Raw genomic sequence first — 21,266 nt, 5'->3', positions numbered from 1 at the left:
GCTCAAACTGTCTTTTGGGGAATAGAAATCTGGATTTGTGTTATTCTCTGAAACATATGTTCACATGTTCCATTGTGTTCCAGAAGATGTAATGAATAACCCATTCCTTAGTACATTTAACCTAGAAAATATACCATGAAGGAGCTCAGCACTAGATCTTCAGCACATGGGGTATTATGTGATTTATACTGATTATTTTTTTTTTAACATTTGAAAATCAAATTTGGAGGGAGGATGAGGGAATAGTTACCCATCTACAATATTCATCTATAATCTACACAGCTCCTAAAGATTAATTGAGTAGAACTTTTATGGTTTGGGTATTTCTTGTAGATGTACAAAAAGAGAAAAAAAAAAAATTAAAATAACTGTGTATTAGTGGCAATTTCATTTTGACTATAACCCAAATTATAACCACTGCAAAATCACTTCCTTCTTCTTTAGTTTTGCCATATAAAAGTGATGGGAATGGTATTGCTTTGATTTAGAGCAGGTGCAGAGTCCTGCACCTGGAAAGGAACAACAAAATGCATCAGTACAGGCTAGGAGGTGATCTGCTAGAAAGCAGATCCGTGAAGAAGGAACTTGGACTACCGGTAGATTAGTTATCCATGGGACAACAATGTGCCCTTATGGCCAAGAAGACCAATGCTATCTTGGGGTGTATTAAGATGAGTTTCTCCAGCAGATCAAGGAAGGTTCTCCTACACCACTACTCAGCCCTGGTGAGACCTCACTTGGAGTATTTTGTCCAGTTCTGGGCTCCCCAGTTCAAGAAGGACAGGGATCTACTTGAGTCCAACAGAGGCTATGAGGATGATTAAGGGACTGGAACACCTGTCTTACAAGGAAAGGTTGAGAGACCTGGGGCTTTTCAGTCTAGAGAGGAGAAGACTTAGAGGGGATCTAATTAATGTCTATAAATCCATGAGGGTGGGGCATGAAGAATGCAGGGACAAGCTCTTTTCACTTTTGCCCTTTGATAGGACAGGGGGCAATGGATTCAAACTTGCATGCAGGAAGTTCCACCTCGACATGAGGAAGAACTTCTTTACTGTGCGGGTTACAGAGCACTGGAAGAGGCTCCCCAGAGAGGTTACAGAGTCTCCTTCTCTGGAGGCTTTCAAGACCTGTCTGGATGCCTTTCTGAGTGATCTGCCCTAGTTGTGGGGGTTTTTTTGGATTGATTTTTTTTGGTCCTGCTCTGGCAGGGAATTGGACTTGATGATCTTTGGAGGTCCCTTCCAACCCCTAACATTCTGTGATTCTGTGATTTGTGATCTTAGGATAACAAATACCACGGGAGCAAAGGAGCATGCCCAAGGAAGATCCATCAGTCCTGTTGTGCCATAGTCATAGTGGATTTCACTAAACACTGACCTCCAGACAAACACAAAAAGCCTTTAAAGTTATATTGAAACACACAGGACCAAGAGAATATAAAGCACAGGGGCAATGGAGCTTGGTATGTGTGGCCATATAAAGGCAAATCCATGGACTTCAAGTACTCAGGTTTTGCAAATAGAATTCCTATGACAACAACTGCATGTAAAGAGTAGTGAAGGCTGTTACAAAAGGTCATGTTTTGAAGTATAAACTAGAACTGCAGTAACTTTTTATTTTAGTTTCTACACCTTGAAGTCTGAAATTAAGTCTTGTTAAATAAATCTTTCTACTACTATAATATTTCCTGGCACTAGGAATCAAGGTGAATGAATGAAACAGTGACAAATTTAAGTGGCTTTCTTCCTTGAAAGCACAAAGAAGGCAAACTGAAACATACATATAAACTCCTTGAGAGACTGGTACTCTGATAGCTGGAGTACTAATGAGTATTTTCAGCCAAATAACCCAATTTGCCTAAGCAAGCTTCTGTTGATAAATGATAAGGAAAAGCGAAGTATGCAGAGATTTTGCATCTCTCTGCTGAACAAGAGATCATGTCACTCTTGCACTTGACAGAGCAATAATCCACAAACTTGAATAATCATCATCCTACTATTACTTCCAAGGTTTTGTTTGTTTGTTTGGTTGTTTTTGTTTGGTTGTTTTTGTTGTTGTTGTTTTGTTTTGTTTTGTTTTGATGGGTGTTCTAGTTATGCTTTCAAAATGCAAGAATCTATTTGTACCATTGCAGTAGTTACAAAATGAAATTTCCATGTATTGCAGCAGCCCACTTGGGTGTGGGATTCTGGAATTTGCTGAAAGTAATACTGCTCTGGAATATGATTTTTCATTTTCCTCACCCCCGTGACAGACTTAGGTAAAAAAGAAGTAGATCATGTGAGAGTAACTCACACTGGTGCCATTAAAATGTAGAGAAGCTTAAGTACCACAGTATAATCAGGGAACAAGAAAGATGTAAAGTGAAAGAGAGAAAAGGAGAAAAATATTTTACGTTAAAATGTATTGAATGTTTTGCAAGAGAAAATAATTTTTCCATCTAAATGTCCTGTACAGTGATGTGTTTTCCTGAGCATTAAACAGCATCTTCTTTATTTTCCAATGCCACACTTTTTATATAAGCACAGTAGTATTAATAAATAATTATTGTTCATTGAAACTATTAATAAATAATTTAAATCATTACGAAATAATAATAATTTTGTGTTACTGTACATTCAACACATTTGCGTCTTAAAAAAGGCTCTAACAGTAATAAGCTATCCAAAGTAATTTACCAGTGACTTGTCCTGTACATTTGACACTGCCAAGTTTTATGTTTCCTGTAGATCAGTAAATACAACTGTCAAGGTTTATTTTTAACTATTAAAAAGTTCAGCAGTAGAGGACAAGGAATTCCAGGACTGATCCTTTTGCTTTGCAGTCAGTTTTTAACATTTTCAATGCACAGTTATTAATGTTGAGGTTATCCAATTCTATTTTTTTAGTGTGTGCTTTTATCAAAGATGAATTCTAGGAACATTACAGAAACTTTGTTGATAAAAAGAACAATAAAAATACACTTAGTTTGTTTGACTAGTTTTATTTTCTTCCAATAGTTTTAATTATATCTCACATTCTAAACTGGATAATAATAAAATCTCATATTGAATAGTTTTATTTAAGTTTAATGTCGGTCTTCCTGATTACCCTTCTAATGCTTGAACAAATTTACCTTTAATTCTTATCTTTGAAAATTACTAATTATAGAGTCATGGAATCATCTAAGTTGTAAAAGACCCTTTAAGGTAATTGAGTACAACTGTTAACCTAGCACTATCAAATCCACCACTAAACCATGTCCCTGAGCACCACATCTCCATGTCTTTTAAAGACCTCCAATGACGTTGACTCCACCACTGCCCTGGGCAGCCTGTTCTAGTGCCTGACAACCCTTTCAGTGAATAAATTTTCCTTAATACCCAATCTAAACCTCCCCTGGCACAACTTCACGCCTTTCCTCCTGTTCTGTTGCTTGTTACTTTGGAGAAGAGACCAACACCCGCTTCTTTACAACCTCCTTTCAGTTAGTTGCAGAGAGCAATAAGGTCTCCCCCCCTGCCCTGCTTTTTTCCCGTCTAAATAACTTGTTTTCTCAGCTGCTCCTTGTAAGACGTTATCCAAAACCTTCACCAGCTTCATTGCCCTTCTTTGGACATGCTTCAGCATCTCAATGTCCTTATAGTGAGGGGCCCAAAACCAAATATAGTATTTGAGGTGTGGCATCACCAGTGCTGACTACACGAGGACAATCACTTCCCTAGTCCTGCTGGCCTTAGATATTTCACTAATTCTATATAGTCAGCAGTATTGATTAAAAGAGCTTCACTGCCAATACTTACTTGCTAAATTAAGTCCTGTGCTATTACTTACTTGGACTGTTTAATTTTATTGCTTTTTACTATGCACTTTCTTCACTGCTTTTCATAGACAATAGCATTATACAGTGACATTTGCATTACCTGGTATGTTATTAAACATAGGACATCAATTTATATGGAACATTCAGGATTTTTCTACATAAATATTGATTTATATTCCTACATAATAATAGATGAGCATCAATAATAGAGCTGTTGTTAGAATTATTTATTTGCTTTCATAAGATTTTTAAAGCATCATATTTGCAGTTCATCTGCCTTGTGATCAGTGTTTTCTCTTCCCAGTGTTTTTCTTCCTTAAAAAGTTATTTCTGTTCTAACCAAAAGTTTATTTGTTTCCACCACCAGCTTCCCCCCCGCATATAATTCACACTATTTTCCCCTTTCTCTTTACTTATATAAGACAAAAAAAAATATTGGTAAATGTTCTTTACATGAAAAGGTTACTGAGAATATAGTGTCTTAAAAATATCTCAAAAATAATTTCAAAATATGTCAAGAAAATAAAACATTTTGGGTTGTTTTGTTTTGTTTTGTTTTAATGGAGGAGGGGCCAGAGTTAGGCAGAGTTTGAAATCTGCAAATTTACTGTTACAAAATTTTAAACACTGATTTTGTAGGCAATACAATGTTAATGAGACCTTTAAGAAACAGCCAATCCAGATTTTTTTAAGTACAAATCATATCAAATTCACATACAATTTAATTTTTTTCTTTTAAAATGTGAATGGCCTAGTGGAAAGAAAGACATATTTAGCATTTGCGAATGACTCCTAGATGCAAGAGATTGCAATCACCACAGAGCACAGAATGAGAATCTAAAAGGATCGGTACATTGGAGAAACAGCTTGCAATGAGTAACAAAATTCAGCAAAATGCAGATTACTATACTTTAAAAGACAACAAATTTACAGATAGAATGAAGAGAAATAAGTGATAAAATGGTATTCTTCCTTGGAAAAATACTGCCATTACAGAAAATTGGATACTTAATAGAATGAAAAATTGCAGACTTCAATTCTAGGACATACTAAGATGACTGTTGCCTACCGATTACGCATGACTATTATGCCAGTCTATCAATGTCTCAGATAGAATATCATGTCCAGCTTTGAGTCCTGTGTTGTAGGATGTGGAAAAGCAGTAGAGATTATAATAATAAAAATAAGTAGATTATTCTAAAGTGTGTTTTTTAATGAAAATTCAAGAGATTTGATTGATCAAGACTCAAGATCACAAGCCTGATGCAGACAAGGATTATGATCTTCCATTGTAATTCCAAAGTTAATATAGGTCATCAGTAAAGCGTTTTCAACACTTTCAGTGTGGTAAGTTACTTAACTAATAATCAGTATTGAAAAAAAAAAAAAAAGGGAAGAAGAAAGGAAATACACAAAATTATTAAGGGAAACTGTCTCATTATTAAGTGAGCAATGAAATAGGTTATTCTGAACATCTAAATTTAGGAATATAACCCACTAGACATCTTTAAAGACTGGGCTGATGACAAAAGAATAGCCTGAGGAACGTGTGTGTTTGAGTTCCTATTGATCACAATGTTTGATTCTTTCTGGAACAGATTTATATATATATATATATATATAAAAATCATGTCAATGACAATCAAATACACATAATAATCTAACATCCTTTCCCAGAAGCCTGTTTTTCTTTTCTTTTTCTTGTATGGTATGTGGTCTTTTTAAAGAGCATATGTATGAGAAATATATTTCATTGGTCTTTACACATTTCACTGACTGACTACATTTTATTGATGTCAAAGGTACAAATGAGACTATATTGGCTGTGTACACTTGTAATGATGATATAATACTTGCATTCTCCACTACAAAATCAGTCCTGACAGTACACTTAACTTTCTACCATATTTTTAGTTACTGGCTGTGCGAATGGTTATAAAAAAGAAAATATTTGAAGATTTATCACTGTAATTAACTCTGAACAAAGACAAATATGTGATCTCTAGAACTGTGTTTCAGGTAAGTGAGTAGTAGATAGAGAGCCCCCAGAGCAGAAAAGAAGCAATTTCATTGCTAGCTGATAAATTGACAATATCTGTTTATCCTATGAGGGTGCATTACAATGCAACAAATAAATTACCTTAATTAAATATTTTCTTGGAGGATTAATGAGCACTGATAATAAGCCTCTGCAGCACAAAGAACTGCATCAAAATTATTTATCTGGTTGTGGTGGGAGGCTGAAGGAACAACCCAATGTTATAATTCCTCTTAGCTAAAAATGAAGCCTTCACTCCTGTAAATCTGAAGTGTTCTTCATCATTAGAGTGCCACATTTTTGCACCTGTATTATGTGGTTGATACAGAGACTATCAAACCAGCAAGTGTCATGATAAAGACTGAAACTGGACTTGAGATAAAATTAAGTTTTGTCTTTTCAGTAGAGGAGATTTAGGCATATATTTCTCCTTACACTTTGTCTTGTTTAAACAGAATATTTCTGAATGGTAAAGCAAAGCTATAATACAAATTTCGTGGTTTATAGTTATATATGTATGCAAACTCATCCTGTGATCTTCAGTGCACTTTTTGCTGCTTTTTTATTAATTAAAAAAGCTGCAACAAAACACCACAAAAAAACCCAACAAAAACAAAACCCAAAACCGTAAGTTCTTCAGAATTGCTACAACTCCCGTATTATCTAAGAGTTTGGCAGTCATCCGGCATCACTACCATTTATTCATCAAGTACTGCCACCTTGTGGAATTGGAGTAATCAGAGGGAATCCTGGACAAAGGAAGAAACATTTTCCCAACAGGATCCTGAAGGAGATAGAGTACTGTATCTCCCACTGCATCACAGAAAGAAGACACAAAACACTTATTTCTTGTGCAAACACCGCAAGTCCACAGAAATACAATTACAGGATGTGTGTTTGCATGCTTTGCCCTGGAAGATGCAATGTTTAACCAATTTATGGACTGTACATTTAGGTTTTAGGTGGCCTTCACAGAGTATGTTGTATATTGTATGGGAACTTTCTTGTTACATCTTCACTTGCCACCAGAAATACCACTAAGCTGACAGGACTGATGAAAAGGCTGCCCAGAAACTGCATGGTAAAAGGATGAAATAAGCAATTTCTCAGGAGAAAAACCTTGAAGTGAATCTGGCATTTACTTCAATTACTAACAAACACAGGAATGAAGATGTGGTGCTATTTTAATGCCTCCAGCACAGCTCTCATTACAATACTTATGGGGTTATTTCTTACTGACCCACAATGACAGAAAGACTTTTGCATTACCATATTACTGACATGTTCTGCATCAGAACGATACCTCCAAAAGCACAATCCAGCACTAACGAAAATGCTGCTGTCTCAGTATTCCAGCTTCATCCATTATGGGAAGTATGCCACGTTGTGACAGTTTAAAAATTTGTGGTGTGAAGCAGAAAAAATAGATCTTCAAAATTAATTTAGGGAAAATATAGCAAACAAAATTTCACAGAACAAATTCCTTTTCATAGGAGATTTATGCTCTCTTCTCACTACTTTATCACCAAGTGACCCAGATTTTCACCTACATAACCCACTCAAAAGTACTTAATGAAAAATAAAAACAAATTGGACATTTCAAATGTTTTCCAAATGACCTTCAGAAAACAGATACAAAGCTCCTTGGAGACAGTTGTCTGTAAACAATGCTGGTCATTCATGACAGAAAATAGCAGTTTTGCAGTTACCAAAACTGCTTAAATGATTTTCACAGCAAGGCTTTGCATATAACAAAACTTACCAGCAGAAGAATCATCCAACCCAAGCCACACGAGAATGCCAATTTACAACTGCCTCTATAATTCATAATTTACCTGTCTTTTTACTCTGTGTTTCTGTTTGTGTTGATGAATAGTATTTATATAAAAGTTTCTTTTGTGTTGGCAGTCAACTGTAATTTCCAGGAAGGGCTTTGCATCTTCTTTACTGTTTTAGCATAGGTGTCATGTTAAAAATAAAATAGATGGGAATAAAAATAAAAAATAAGCTGAGCATATATTCTTCAAAAGTCTCTAAACTTCTGTATACTGCAGTATTCATAGTTTCCTGGTTTTGCTTAAACTTTTTTCCCTATTGAAAGCAAAATGCATACAGCATGGAGAAAGCATTTATTCAGCCTTTTCTCAAAAGGAGATGACTTCTGAAGGTTCATATCTAGGGTGATTATTTCCTGATTTTACAGCTTGGTTTATTTAGACTAAAAAGCTAGTACAATGACACCTGTGCTTTGTGCTTAGCTGGTGACACCACTTCTAAAATCTTTTAACCTAAAGGAAACCTATAGAAAATATAGGTTTGAAGTTCACTAACAACTGCAGTGAGCAGTGTACAAATAGGCCTGGTGTCATCTGTTTGGTCTTTGGCTTCTTGTTCTGAAATTTAAAAAGTTCACTTAGGAATTTACCATTTTTTAAGAGTGGGATTTCAGATAATATGTAAATGCAAGCCTCTCTTGTAGTTTACATGTGCTCCTGTGCTAAACCTCTGTGGATTGTGGAATGTATATGCACTGGTGGTTTAGAATATTTTACTGTGCATGTACTTTATTTAGGAAATAGACTTGTCTATAAATGGGTAGAAATATTTAAATGTTGATTCTCCATCATTCTTTCTTTATTAGTGATATTTACATGTTATTGCAATCATTTGAGGATTCTTTTATGCTTGATATTACTAGAAGAAAACAGAACAAAACAAAACCCCAGTTTTTTTACTTGGACAACCTTCTTTAGGAATTCTGTGATTTAAGAAACGTAAATTCTAACTTAGCTGGCATACAAACTGAGAGCATTTGGAGTCATAGAATATGAGCACTGATGCACTATTTATCTCCTACCATGGCTGCAAATTTAGACATGTGAGATATCTGTGTGATGGATCAATGTCAAGGTACACCCATTTTCCCATAATTGCAGTCATTCTTTTAACATCCTTTTGTAAAATAACTTCTGCAATATCATCCGTCTATTTCTGTCAGCTAAAAACTCTTGGGTCCCCAGACCCCAAGCCAGCTGTGGTTGTTTCTGACTCTTCTGCATAGCATGCAATGGAAATTGCAAAGTTTCCTTGCAATAACCCCACTGAAGCCATACTGTATGGATATAACCCTCAGAATGAAGAATCTTCTGGACTCATTAAACAGGTCTAACAGGAAAGAAACCTTAAAAAAGTGTATAAGGTGAATTTCACCTGCAAAGAAGGTTCAGAAATCCAGCTCGATTCCAAAGTGAACATTCAAATGCAAAGTCTTCAGGTATTTGAAAGTCTATTCCTAAGGTTTTGCTTTTTAGAAATTAAAAAAAAAAGGAGTAATTGCTTCAATGTCAATGGGCTGACAATGGTCAAGAAGTAAACTGGTAACACTTTTGTCTTTGTTTTGGAGTTTGGACTTCTGGCTGGGATACAGATGCACAAATAAACACATTAATTACAGCTTAATATCATAAATTATTTGAGTTTTAGATTTGACAAAAGTTCTATTTTTTTTTTATCAGTACCAATTCTATATTACTCCATTTTTTACAACAAAAATAATTTAGAAGGTGATAGAAAGACAGTAGTCCCCCACCCTCCAGAATCAGCACCAGCAGGACTAAGTATTATGTTTCCTTAGAGGCACAAAAATTTATTGCTTGAGATTTATTCCTCAGGAGTAGTTCTAGTTAATAAATAATTCACTGCATGTGTTTTTAGGGTACAAATGGATAAAATTCTATTCTACATGAACTACCAGTAGTGACTGTTTTATGTTTGCTTTGAACTACTTTTAAGCCAGAGAAATTAGTGAGACTGATTGCTTTCCATTTGAATTGGTAACAGGTGTCTTCAATTAAAGCCTATGTGTTTTCCTTGAACTTACATGTTCATCATCCCTTTATAGAATTTTATGCTGCCATGAATAATTTCTGCCAGATAAGACATCATAGCAAAATGTGGCAATGAAATTTTCAGAAAAAAATATTTAGACTTATTAGTATTTTGCCTAAAACATAATAGAATAGGAAAGGAATTTTGAATGCTCTGAGACCTTTCAGTGAGCCCTGAATCCTGAAGGGTCTTGTGTAAACACTCAGAATTACAATTAGATCTGAAAAATATTTTAAGCAATAAGTTGCTGTGTGCAGCTTAATTCCCTGTTTTGGAGAAGTCTTTCCCTGCTGGCAGGTAAATAGTTTTAGTCCTTTAACATCACATTTATTTACTAATACCATTTCATAAGAAAATCATCATGTGACTTCAAAAGTAGACTGAACTTCTTCAAAATTAATCCAGAACATCCTGCATCTCTACACCTTGCATGCTCCCTTGGATTTTACTGATTAAAAAAAGTCATTGTGCCTTTGCATTCTTTTCTAACCACTGTGTCAAGGAATGGTACAACACAAGGATGGAAAGGACAGATGAGTCAGAATTTCTGATGGGTTCCATACTGTTAAACTGCACACAGCCAGGTCTGATGGGTTCCATACTGTTAAACTGCACACCTGGCTGTGCTGTATATTTAGCTGGGATGTTGATGTGTTTCACAGTTACCATGAGCAGCTATACCATTTCCTCTCCTAGAATCAGCAGAAAAGCACCAAGAAAGATTTAAATTTTGAAGCATTTCCTCTCACCCTTTCTATCCCGTCCTTCTCCAGCTTACTACATCAAGAAAACTTTTTGACTTGTAGTGGAGATAAAACTGTGAGGGAACTAGACTGACATACATGCAGTTATTGTCTTCATATTGCTCTAAAGGCAAGAGTAGTCACCTAAGAAATTTGAGTCTACAGAATTGGATCTTGGTCCCTATAAGGGAGCAGTTTGCAGCTTGGAGTAGTGATAGGGATGTTATATATCTGAATAAGTCTTGGCTTGGCTTTGCTGACTCTGGAGTCAGTTCTTTAAAGACTATTATGGAAGTAGATTGCAGAAGAAATTGTCCCATAACTAATGTGATAGTTTAAGTTGTGAAGAATTTTATTTTATTTTTTTAGTGTGAAGACAAAATGAGACTGTGTAAGATACAATTGAAAGGATAACAAGATATAAAAAGTATACAAGTTAAGGTTTAAAAATCTGAATTGGTGAAACTCCACATGACTAATTCCCTGCAAGTAATTCCCTGCTCAATCAGAATCTCATTAACTTTACTGACATTTCTAGCACAGACATATTAAGCCATCTATGCTTTTAATACATTAAGATATCATAGAGAATAATAGAAAATAATCTTATTTCTCAATCAATTATTATTAGTACAAATGGAAAAGTGTATATTTTCCAGGTACACAGTGAGATTCCTGTATAAAAAATAAGAACCAAGACACTGCCTTTAATTAGCATTTTAAAAAATAATTTTGATTAGTCTTTGATCCAACAGATTATGAGGCATATTAGCTGGTAGATTTGGCTTAAGGAATTATTCATTTATCATAGCCATTTAAGATGCATATGGGAAGGGTTCTAAGACTCAGAAACAGATGTAGAAGAAGATTGAACTGTAGTGCAGTAATACTACCTGCAAGGTAGGTTGAATATTATTAAAATTATTATTAGAATTAGTTGTTAGAATATACAGTTTTTAAAAATAGATGTTGAGAATAAAACCTGTTTATACATACACTTGCAGAAGTCATCTCTAGCTCTACAGGAAGCATCTTATTATATCTCACTGCAAATATTAAGAAGTAGATAAAAGAATGCTTTGTATATTATTTTTGGCTTGACCTTAAAGACAAGAAAAGGACATTGTCTAATATTTTATGAGTGTTTTCTGAGTATATTGAACAATTTAATTATATATAAATATTTTTTGTGGAATTAAATACGCTTTCCCAGGGAACTTGTGGAATCGATGTTTACACTATTTTCAAAAGTCCAAGGAGAGAAAAAAAATATCTCTTCAGTTCTAAAACAAAAAGTTTTAAAAGCCTTTAGCTTTTGTGAGGCATTTTCTATATTATTTAAAGTTAATGAACAGCATCAACTGAATCCATTACCATAACAAAATATTGTTCTCATCATTGCTTTCTCTTATTTTTTTTCTCCTGTTTGATTTCAGAGATCATCTATAGCTGGGTTTTTAATGAATTCCCGTCTTTTGTGGCAGAAGATAGCAGACGCTTCATCTCTCAGGAGACAGGAAATCTCTACATCTCCAAGGTGCAAACATCTGATGTTGGCAGCTACATATGCCTGGTAAAAAACACAGTGACAAATGCCAGAGTTTTGAGTCCTCCTACTCCTCTGACACTAAGAAATGATGGTAAGAAATACACTTTTTCTGGGTACCATATAAAAGCAAAAATACTAAGCCAAAAGTACTCCAGTTGATTTAAGAATCATTATTTTATTGTTTTTCAGTATAAGAGGGTAGCAAATGTAACACCCATGTATAAGAAAGTCAGAAAGGAGGATACAGGAAACTATAAACCTGTCAGTCTGACCTCAGTACCAGGGAAGGTCATGGAGCAGATCATATTGAGTGTCATTAGAAGACACATTGAGGACAACCAGGGGATCAGGCCCAGTCAGCATGGGTTTATGAAAGGCAAGTCCTGCCTGACGAACCTGATCTCCTTTTGTGACCTGATGACCCAACTATTGGACAAGGGAAAGGCTGTGAATATTGTCTATCTGGACATCCAAAAAGAATTTGACATGGTTCCCCATAGAACTCGCATAAAAAAACCCTGGCTGTTGATGGCCTGTATGAGTATATGATCTGTTGGATCAAGCACTGGCTGGACAGTTGGGCCCAAAGAGTGGTGGTCAGTGGAGTCAAATCCAGGTGAGGCCAGTCACAACTGCTGTTCCTTAGGGCTCAGTTTTGGGACCATTTCTGTTTGACATCTTTATTGATCATCTTGATAAGGACATAGAGTGTGTTATCAGTAAGTCTGCAGATGACACCAAGCTAGGCGGGAGTGTTGATCTGCATGAGGGTAGGGAGACTTTACAGAGAGACTTGGATAGATTAGATCGTTGGGTTAATGTTAATGGTGTGGGCTTCAACAAGGCCAAGTGCCTGGTCCTGCACTTAGGCCACAGCAACTCTAGGCAATACTACAGGCTTGGGGAAGTGTGGCTAGAAAGTGTCTGGCAGAAAAGGACCTGGGTGTTCTAACTGACAAGCAGCTGAATATGAGCCAGCAGTGTGCCCAGGTGCCCAAGAAAGCCAATGGCATCCTGGCTTGTATTAGAATAGTGTGACCAGCAGTAGAGAGGTGATTGTCATCAAGGTGCTGGAGCAAGTACAGAGGAAGGCAATGAAGCTGATGAAGGGCCAAGAGAATAAATCTTATGAAGAATGCTTGAAGGAGCTGGGAATATTTAGTCTGAGGAAGAGGAGGCTGAGGGGAGACCTCATCAGTCTCTAGAACCACCTGAAAGGTCATTGTAGAGAGGTTAGTGCTGGTGTCTTTTCATAGGTAATTAGGGACAGAAAAAGAGGGAATGGCTTCAAGCTGCAACAGGGTAGGTTTAGACTAGATATTAGGATTTATTTTTTTTCACAGAGAGAGTGGTTAGACACTGGAATAGGCTGCCCAGGGAGGTGGTTGAGTCACCATCCCTGGATGTGTTTAAGGGTCGTTTGAATGTGGTGTTGGTGGATATGGTTTGGTGGAGAACTTTGTAAAGTAGGGATGATGGTGGAACTCAGTGATCTCAAGGGTCTTTTCCAATCTGAATAGTTCTGTGATTCTATGATTCTATATACATGCTTTTATTGTAGCAATAAGCAAAGGAAAGGTGGTCAAGGAGACAGTTTATTTAAAAACATTTAACAGTTGTGGAAAAATTTAGGCTTCCAAATGCTGAGGCACAATCTGACATCTCCTAATGTATTTTCCTTAGAACCCCTTGCTTGCTATTCTGGTGCTCTGTCACTGACAGAGAGAAGCAGATCTTCTCTCTCAGCAATGGCTGTTTCTTTAGAGCTTGGTTCATTAGCCTAAACACAGGTGACCACTGCCCCACCGGGATGCTTTCAGGTATCTGAGACATCCACAGGGGACTGGCAAATATCTCACGGAGCTTACAGTCCAGCAGCTGGATGCCAGGAAATATGTATTCATGCACTCAGATAACACAAGGCACACATGGTTAGGTAAGTGAACAGTGGTGAATGGTGCTTAAAACTTTAACTGTTGCTGTACTAAGGACCTGCTAAACTTCCAGACTCAAATTCAATACACTAAGTACCACCAAGAACACTATAATTTGATTATAGTGGTAATTACCCAGGTAGTTTTGAATTTCATTAAGGCATTTAATTGCAGTAATTTTTCTGGAAGTAAGTACCTAAATCTTATTATCAATAAGTGACTTAGGATTTTTTCCAAAAATAATAAAAAACCTCCAACATCTTCCAGTAATATTTCCTATGGAGCAGTGTGGTATTTCAGTGTAAATGATATGTAAGTCTGATTCTGTTGGAATATCTGCCCACAGAGCTTTTGCAACACAGCTCTTGCAGCAAAAAGATTAATATTTATTACATTATAATTTCTTTTTAGTTTTCCTTTCTGTCAAAATAATGTTATTTTTGAAAATAAGAATTAATTATTCCATAAGAGCCTATATATTATTTTTTCCCAAGTTATTCCACATTTAATGATGCTTTCTAGCTCTTCAGAAGGACTTTTCAGCAATTCAGCATGTGTAAATCCATACTTACATAAATCAGAGAGAGACAGAGAGAGAGTGAGACACACTCTAAGGCTTTTGCCTTGCTGACAGCTTTTTCTATAACTTAGACTAGTCCTGTGCTGCTGAATATTACAAAATCTGGACTTAAACACAGATTACTTTAACAGAGTAAGAAAAAAAAAACAACAAGTGTTCATGGATGAGAACTGAATTAAGTTAATCTTTATTCCTTGTAACAAGTTTAAATTTCTGTCCTCACAGCATACAGCCCCTGTAGCAAAAAGCTGTGTGCTTTATTGTATCATTTCCTATTTTCATTTCCTGGTTTAATACCTATGCTAATTATTGAGTTTGAGGTGGTTAGCTTTACTGAATTAACATAACCTGATCTTGTCAGTATCAAACTTTGAAAATGAAAAAACCCATTTACTGTCTTTTAATAAGTTTGAACTTTCACAAAGAAAGATAAAAATGTATTGTGATGTTTATTACTCATATTTTGGTCTCATACTTTTTTATGACATTTCTTTATGCTTTTATTGGTTTCCAGTTTTGTGCAGAAAATCAACAGATTTATTATCCGTATCATACAGTACATAGGAACACAATACAGGAAAAGAAATTGGGAGAATAAATAAGGATAAAATGCAGCAGTGTACATCATTGAGCTGAGAAACAAAATCTGGGAAGGAAAACTGCACAGATTTTCTTAAATGTCAAGTGGGTAGTATATACCAGCCTCAAGTAAATTTGGATTTCACAGTGTCTGTCATACAGCTGTCCTAACCCAACCTTAGGAGCCACTGGAGTAGTGGCAGAGCACTCACACATAGATTAATTGCTCCTCAGAACCTTCCCGCTTCATTTTTTCATATGCACAAATTTCTACCAGTCTTCTGTTCCTTCATGTTTATCTGTTGGGATTTTGGAAAAGCCCTTTTATTGTAATGGACTTCTTCATTATTTCTTAGTAAATTGCTTGCTTTTCCTGTATGACTGAGCAAGTTTCTCAGTGAAGTGATTCAGACTTTCTACCAAACCTTGTGGCCTCCATAAACCTACCTAGAAAAAATATTCAGGAAAATTCTGTTTACTAAATCATGTATTATTTAGGACATCTGCCTTGGTCTACCTCCTCCTCAGAATGCAACAAAAAGCCTATATGGGATCATAATTAAAATATTCTGTTAATGGTACTGTACTTTTCTTCTTTTTTATTAAAATTGCTTTAGGTTATATTGACTTGTCCATTGACAAATAGTAAAAGGTGATGACAGATAGATAGATAGATAGATAGATAGATAGATAGATAGATAGATAGATAGATAGATAATAGTACAAAATATGGGATAATATAGCTGCTGAAAAAAAGTGCTCATTAAAGTTAAGCAGAATTAGAGAATTTGTTGAGAAAGAAATAGCTGAGGATGGAGTCTAATAGGGAAGTCAGAAATTAAGAATGGCATTAAAACAAATACCCAAGTACCTGAAAATGTTCTTGACACTATGCCATGGAGTTCTGTTATGTGATTTCAAATGACTTTTTAAGCTTTTTGATTCTAAAATTAATTTAATCACTTTCTACTTTTCAAATACTTGCTCAAGTTTAAAAATCTTTTAAGTTCTAATGGTTGGCATTACATCCTTCTCAGCATGTTTGTCAGAAACACAAGAAGAACTTGTGGTTGTAAACAGCTTTTACAAAGGGCACTATATAAATAAAACTCTTTGTATCATAGAATAACAGAATGGTTTGGGTTGGAAGGGACCTTGAAGATTATCTAGCTCCAACACCCCTGCATGGGCAGGGACACCCCCCACTACATCAGGTTTCTCAAAGCCCCATCCGACCTGGCTTTGAATGCTTTCAGGGACAGAACAGCCACAACTACCCTGGACAACCTGTTCCAGTGTCTCACCACTCTCACAGTCAAGAATTCCTTCCTAATATTAAATCTAAATCTGCACTCTCTATTCTGAATTCTCTGGACACAGGGATGATTAATTAAAATATATTCACCTTGATATATTTACCATTGTTCTCAGAATTTTATATATAAACAGTACCTGCAACAAGGTGACTGGACAGGTTGTGATTAAAAAAATACTCCTGTGGCAACATTTGTCTCTATTTATCTACAGGGAAGAGAGTGAATAGTATTAAGGCTTTCAGTCAAACTCTGCAAGAATGTATGAACTTCCTGGGCTTTTATTAATATTTTATTTCTTTCATGATGTGTCTCTAGGGGTAACTTAGCTCCTTGATATGAAGCAAATTAAATAAAAACATCAAGAAATCCTTCAATGGATTCTGAATAAAATGAATACCTCATTTGTTCAAATGTCCTTGACAATCAGTCATTTCATACAATTCAATTTCACTTCAAGCTGGGTTATAAAAACACTCTAAAATTCTATCTGAGGGATAAAAAGTTTTAGCAGGAAAAAAAAAACTATGCATCATTCCATTAACTGCCTTAATAATGCATTAGAATTTTTGAGGAATTATTTAATAACTTCTTACAAATAAACAGCATTGTTAAAATGGATCTTTGCAGGCTTGGATGCTGATTTGGAGCAGTAAATTATCTTGACTAATAAAAACAGGAGCAAGCCTCTTCGAATTTGGGAAAGAGAAACCTAGGGAGTATAAACATTTGACACTTGATAACATAAGGCACCTATTTCAAATTCATACATTCTTATTACTGTTTTTCTTCCCTTTTTAAATCTTTTTTATTTCTCTTGAAAATATGTTAACTTTAACTTTATTACTGTACATAAGAGAATTAAGTCATTCTTAATTTTTTTCTTGTGTAGATACTGCCTAGTGCCTTTGTTATGGTGAAATTTCCAGGAAAACAAAACAAAACAAAACAAACCTGTAGAATTTTGGACATCTAAGGGCAGTTTCTACTGTTAAGGTGAATTAATTTATACCTCAAAAGAGGTTAGTTTAGCTGACTAGATATATTCTCATGAAATCAGAATGCAGACCTTGACCTTTTTTTTTTTTTCCTTTTTTTTTTTCCATGTCATCATAGTTCTGTGAATGGAATCATGTATGTCTGAATTCTATTGATTAATTCTGTGTGATTAATAGTCTCACATAATGATAGAATGTATAGTTATAAGGGTATTAAAGATGTTAATTTCCACTTTTCCATGATGGAACCTGTTCTGCATGTACTTATTCAGGTTGAACTTTGGGATATGTTGTTTGAGTACCTCTGAGTTACCTAAAGATCTCTCACCCAACATTAAGAAAAATTTGGAAGAAGTCATAATAATTTCCCCAATGGTGGAAATTAAGCAATAAAAATAGGCAGTATAGGACTGTAAGGTAATAAGCATTACATGAAAATAAAGATTGAGAAAACTAAACATTTTGACAGACAAAGTTTATTACCATCCCTGAAAAATTCTGATAATTGTTAATTAACTGACAATTATACTTGAAAGTATTTTCCTAAAGTGTAAACCTAATGTTCATAATATGTCAGCTTTCTTCTTCCAGAAAAGTACATTTTTCCTGCTTGAAATACTATTTTTTCTTCCAATGTGAGTACCTGGGTAGAGAGCAGCCCTGCAGAAAGGGACTTGGTGGTACTGGTGGACAAAAAGTTGGACACGAGCAAACAATGTGCACTTGGAGCCCAGGGGTCAGTCGCAACCTGGGCTGCATCAAAAGAAGTGGGGCCAGCAGGGTGAGGGAGGTGATTCTCCCCCTCTATTCTGCTTCAGTGATACCTTGCCTGGAGTACTGTGTCCAGTTCTGGAGCCCTCAGCACTAGACATGGACATGGAGCTGTTGGAACAAGTCCAAAGAAGGACCACAAAAATGGGCTGGAGCACCCCTCCTACAAAGACAGAGGGAGTTGGGGTTGGTCAGCTTGAAAAAGAGAAAGCTCCAGGGAGACCTTATAGCAGCTTTCCAGTACCTGAAGAGGGCCTACAGCAAAGCTGTGGAGGGATTTGTTACAAGGGCATTGAGTGATAGGATGAGTGGGAATGGCTTTAAAATGGAAGAGGGTGTGAGGGTGGTGAGACACTGCAATATGTTGCCCGGGGAAGCTGTGGCTGCCCCCTCCCTGGAAGTCTTCAAGGCAAGGTTGGATGGGGCTTTAAGACACCTTGTCTAGTGAGAGGTGTCGCTGCCTGTGGCAGGAGGATTGGAACTTTAGGACCCCTTCCAGCCCAAACCATTCTATGATTCTCTGATTCAGATGGAACTGATTTATAGAAGATACAACACATGCCTTGGTTGTAATGGGAGCTAAAAATATTTATCCATCTGTGACTTTATCCTGATGAGTTTTCTGGAGTTTACAATCTTACAGTCTGCCTCTTTCTGGTGGGTTATATTACAAGATCATTAATTTATATTTTTCAAGTGTACATTCATATCTCATATTTGAATTATACAAGTTGGAAACTGTAGGAACCCCTCCAAATGCTCTAGGACAGATCTCAAAGTTGAAATAATCTCCCTGACTTTTTCAAGCAGAACCAAACTGTCTGGGCAAAATCAGATTTGATCTCTGGTGATATACAAAGACTGATTGCACTGACAGAGACATCAAAGTATGTAACCTCTGCTCCAGCTGAAGCCTGATAAAATGGCAATGTCCCTGGGCAGCCATTACTCCTGTAGTAAACATGTTGATTCTCCCTTAAAATTTTACAGAGATATTCTACTGGTGGAATGTTATGAATTTCAGTAGGAAAATTGGGAAAGGTTTGAAAAAGATTAGTTTCACACATTCAGCGTAGTACAAGAACTCATACAACCGTGAAACGGTTTACTTTGGATTTAGATTACTCTGAATTTAGTTTACTCTAAGCTCTGTTATGATAATCTCATGTAAAGAGTTTAATTGCTAAGTTTTCCCACTAGTTTATAGAAGTGCTATCTGCTGGAAAGAAGATGCAAGACATGTACCATCATGCACATCTTCTGCACTCATGTATTCTTGTTTTGCTTTTCCTCCTGATAATTTATTAAACTATTACACAAAGGAAAGAGTTAACTGATCCATACACAGACTGTAGAAAGCTTAAAATAAATGAACCAGAGAAAAAACTTTCCTCTAAATTCAAGTCAGGATTAGGAATGGTGTTTGATTAAACTGTAGTTATTAAGATTTTGGACAAAAGTGTGGTGGTAATATTTTAACTCATTGTGACTAAATTATAATCTGTGCAAACTAATAACAAATATAACTTTCATAGTTGTGAATGGTTTCAGATTATTAGGAGTGATTTTATCTAATGTTATATAATTTACTGTCTCAGGATCTTAGATACATGTTCACATGTGACTGCTTGGTTTGCAATAGTGAGGTATGGCATAATGTTCCATTAAAAATTACTTGTCTGTTTAGTGTTCTTGTCAGGAATTTTGCTCAAGGTTAGGATTGCAGTAAGTTTCTAACAATGATGATTTGTTGCTATTGCATCTAAAACAATCGTTATTTTAACAGCTCTTGCTAATGGAGGAGAAATGTTAGTGTTAGCTTGATCTTTCTTATTGAGGAATTAATAGGTACTTGTATTTGCATGGTTATATGAGAAGTCTCAAATGGAAAACATTTCCCATTTAGGAAGATCTTTCCAGTTAATTAGATAGCAATGAATGTTAGAGAAACACCACTTTGTGTCTTAATTGATCAGAATCAAATAAAAAAATCCTCTCTGGATGCTCCAACTATTTTGACACCTTTGGTACCTGACTGGAAAGCATATATTTTGTTTTCACCCCATACAAGAGCAGTGCAGGTTGCAAGAAAAATGGAGCTTAAGGTCATATTTGAAGCACAAACAATTGCATATTTTTTTTCCAGGAGAAATTAGGTTCTTTGAGAACTGTGAACATACCATCAGGAAGAGAATTAAAAATCCCATGAAAATTAGATCTTTCTACTACTAATTTAGATCAAATAATGTTTGCCAGGTTTCTGAGTAGCTTTTGTGAGGGTGACCTGGATGAACAGCGGGTAATTGGAGATGAGGAACAATAAACACTGACCAACAATGCCTAAAATAAATCTGCCAAAGATTTCTTGATGCAAGTTCAGTACATTCTCCTCCCCTGTAAAAATAAAATGAACAAAAAATGCAATTTACTTCATTTGGCTTTTTGTTGACTCATATTCTTAGCCTATTCAAGCAAGACAGCACATTGTTTAGCATAGTGGAGTCCTGATTTTTCTGGATGTGTATGGCTGATCAGAAAAATTATCTGTATACATAGTGATTTAAAATTGTTGGGCTATCATGTTTCCATACAATTATATATTCACAATTCTTCATACTGGAATGTCATATATAAGCCTTTCAGGTGACCTCTCTAATTTCTAAATGTCCAAAGGATTAACGTTGGTTTGAACTGATGCCAGAGATGCTGGGCTTAGCAGAAGAGTTTAGATTCTAAAATGGATATGTGTAAGAGATTCAATAGACTGAAGTCTAGATTATGACTCAGTAAAGACTTCTCTTGGTCATAGCTACTGCTTGATGTTTTCAAACACAAGTAAACAGCAGTCCCTGCAGCCTAAACTGTAGACTTGAAAATTTGGCCTCAGTTTTGAAGAACTAGAGAAAACACCACTGCTCCCCTCATTGCTTATTTTTATTTTACCTGATTGCTTTTGTGCCCTTATATTTGAGCCCCACTTCTCTTTATTCAGGCAAAACACAGCCACTTACAACCAAAAAATAACAATCACAAATGCACTTCAGTACCCAAACCTGAGCATAGGTGTT

The 21,266-nt window shown here is 35.7% G+C and overlaps 1 protein-coding gene across 1 annotated transcript in view; it reads left to right on the top strand.

The window, feature by feature from the left end:
- LOC104386771 (contactin-5-like) overlaps nucleotides 1-21,266 on the top strand; it is a gene marked incomplete at its 3' end in the record, with an annotated part of 128,413 nt that overhangs the window by 73,621 nt on the left and 33,526 nt on the right. Inside the window, exon 6 of the mRNA XM_009995426.1 lies at nucleotides 11,911-12,114. Coding sequence (XP_009993728.1) covers nucleotides 11,911-12,114 — 204 coding nt within the window. The remainder of the gene's footprint in view (nucleotides 1-11,910; nucleotides 12,115-21,266) is intronic.

Source organism: Chaetura pelagica, unplaced genomic scaffold (assembly GCF_000747805.2).
Source record: "Chaetura pelagica isolate M959 unplaced genomic scaffold, ChaPel_1.0 scaffold44, whole genome shotgun sequence".
NCBI lineage: Eukaryota > Metazoa > Chordata > Aves > Apodiformes > Apodidae > Chaetura > Chaetura pelagica.
This window is presented reverse-complemented; position numbering and strand designations above follow the sequence as displayed.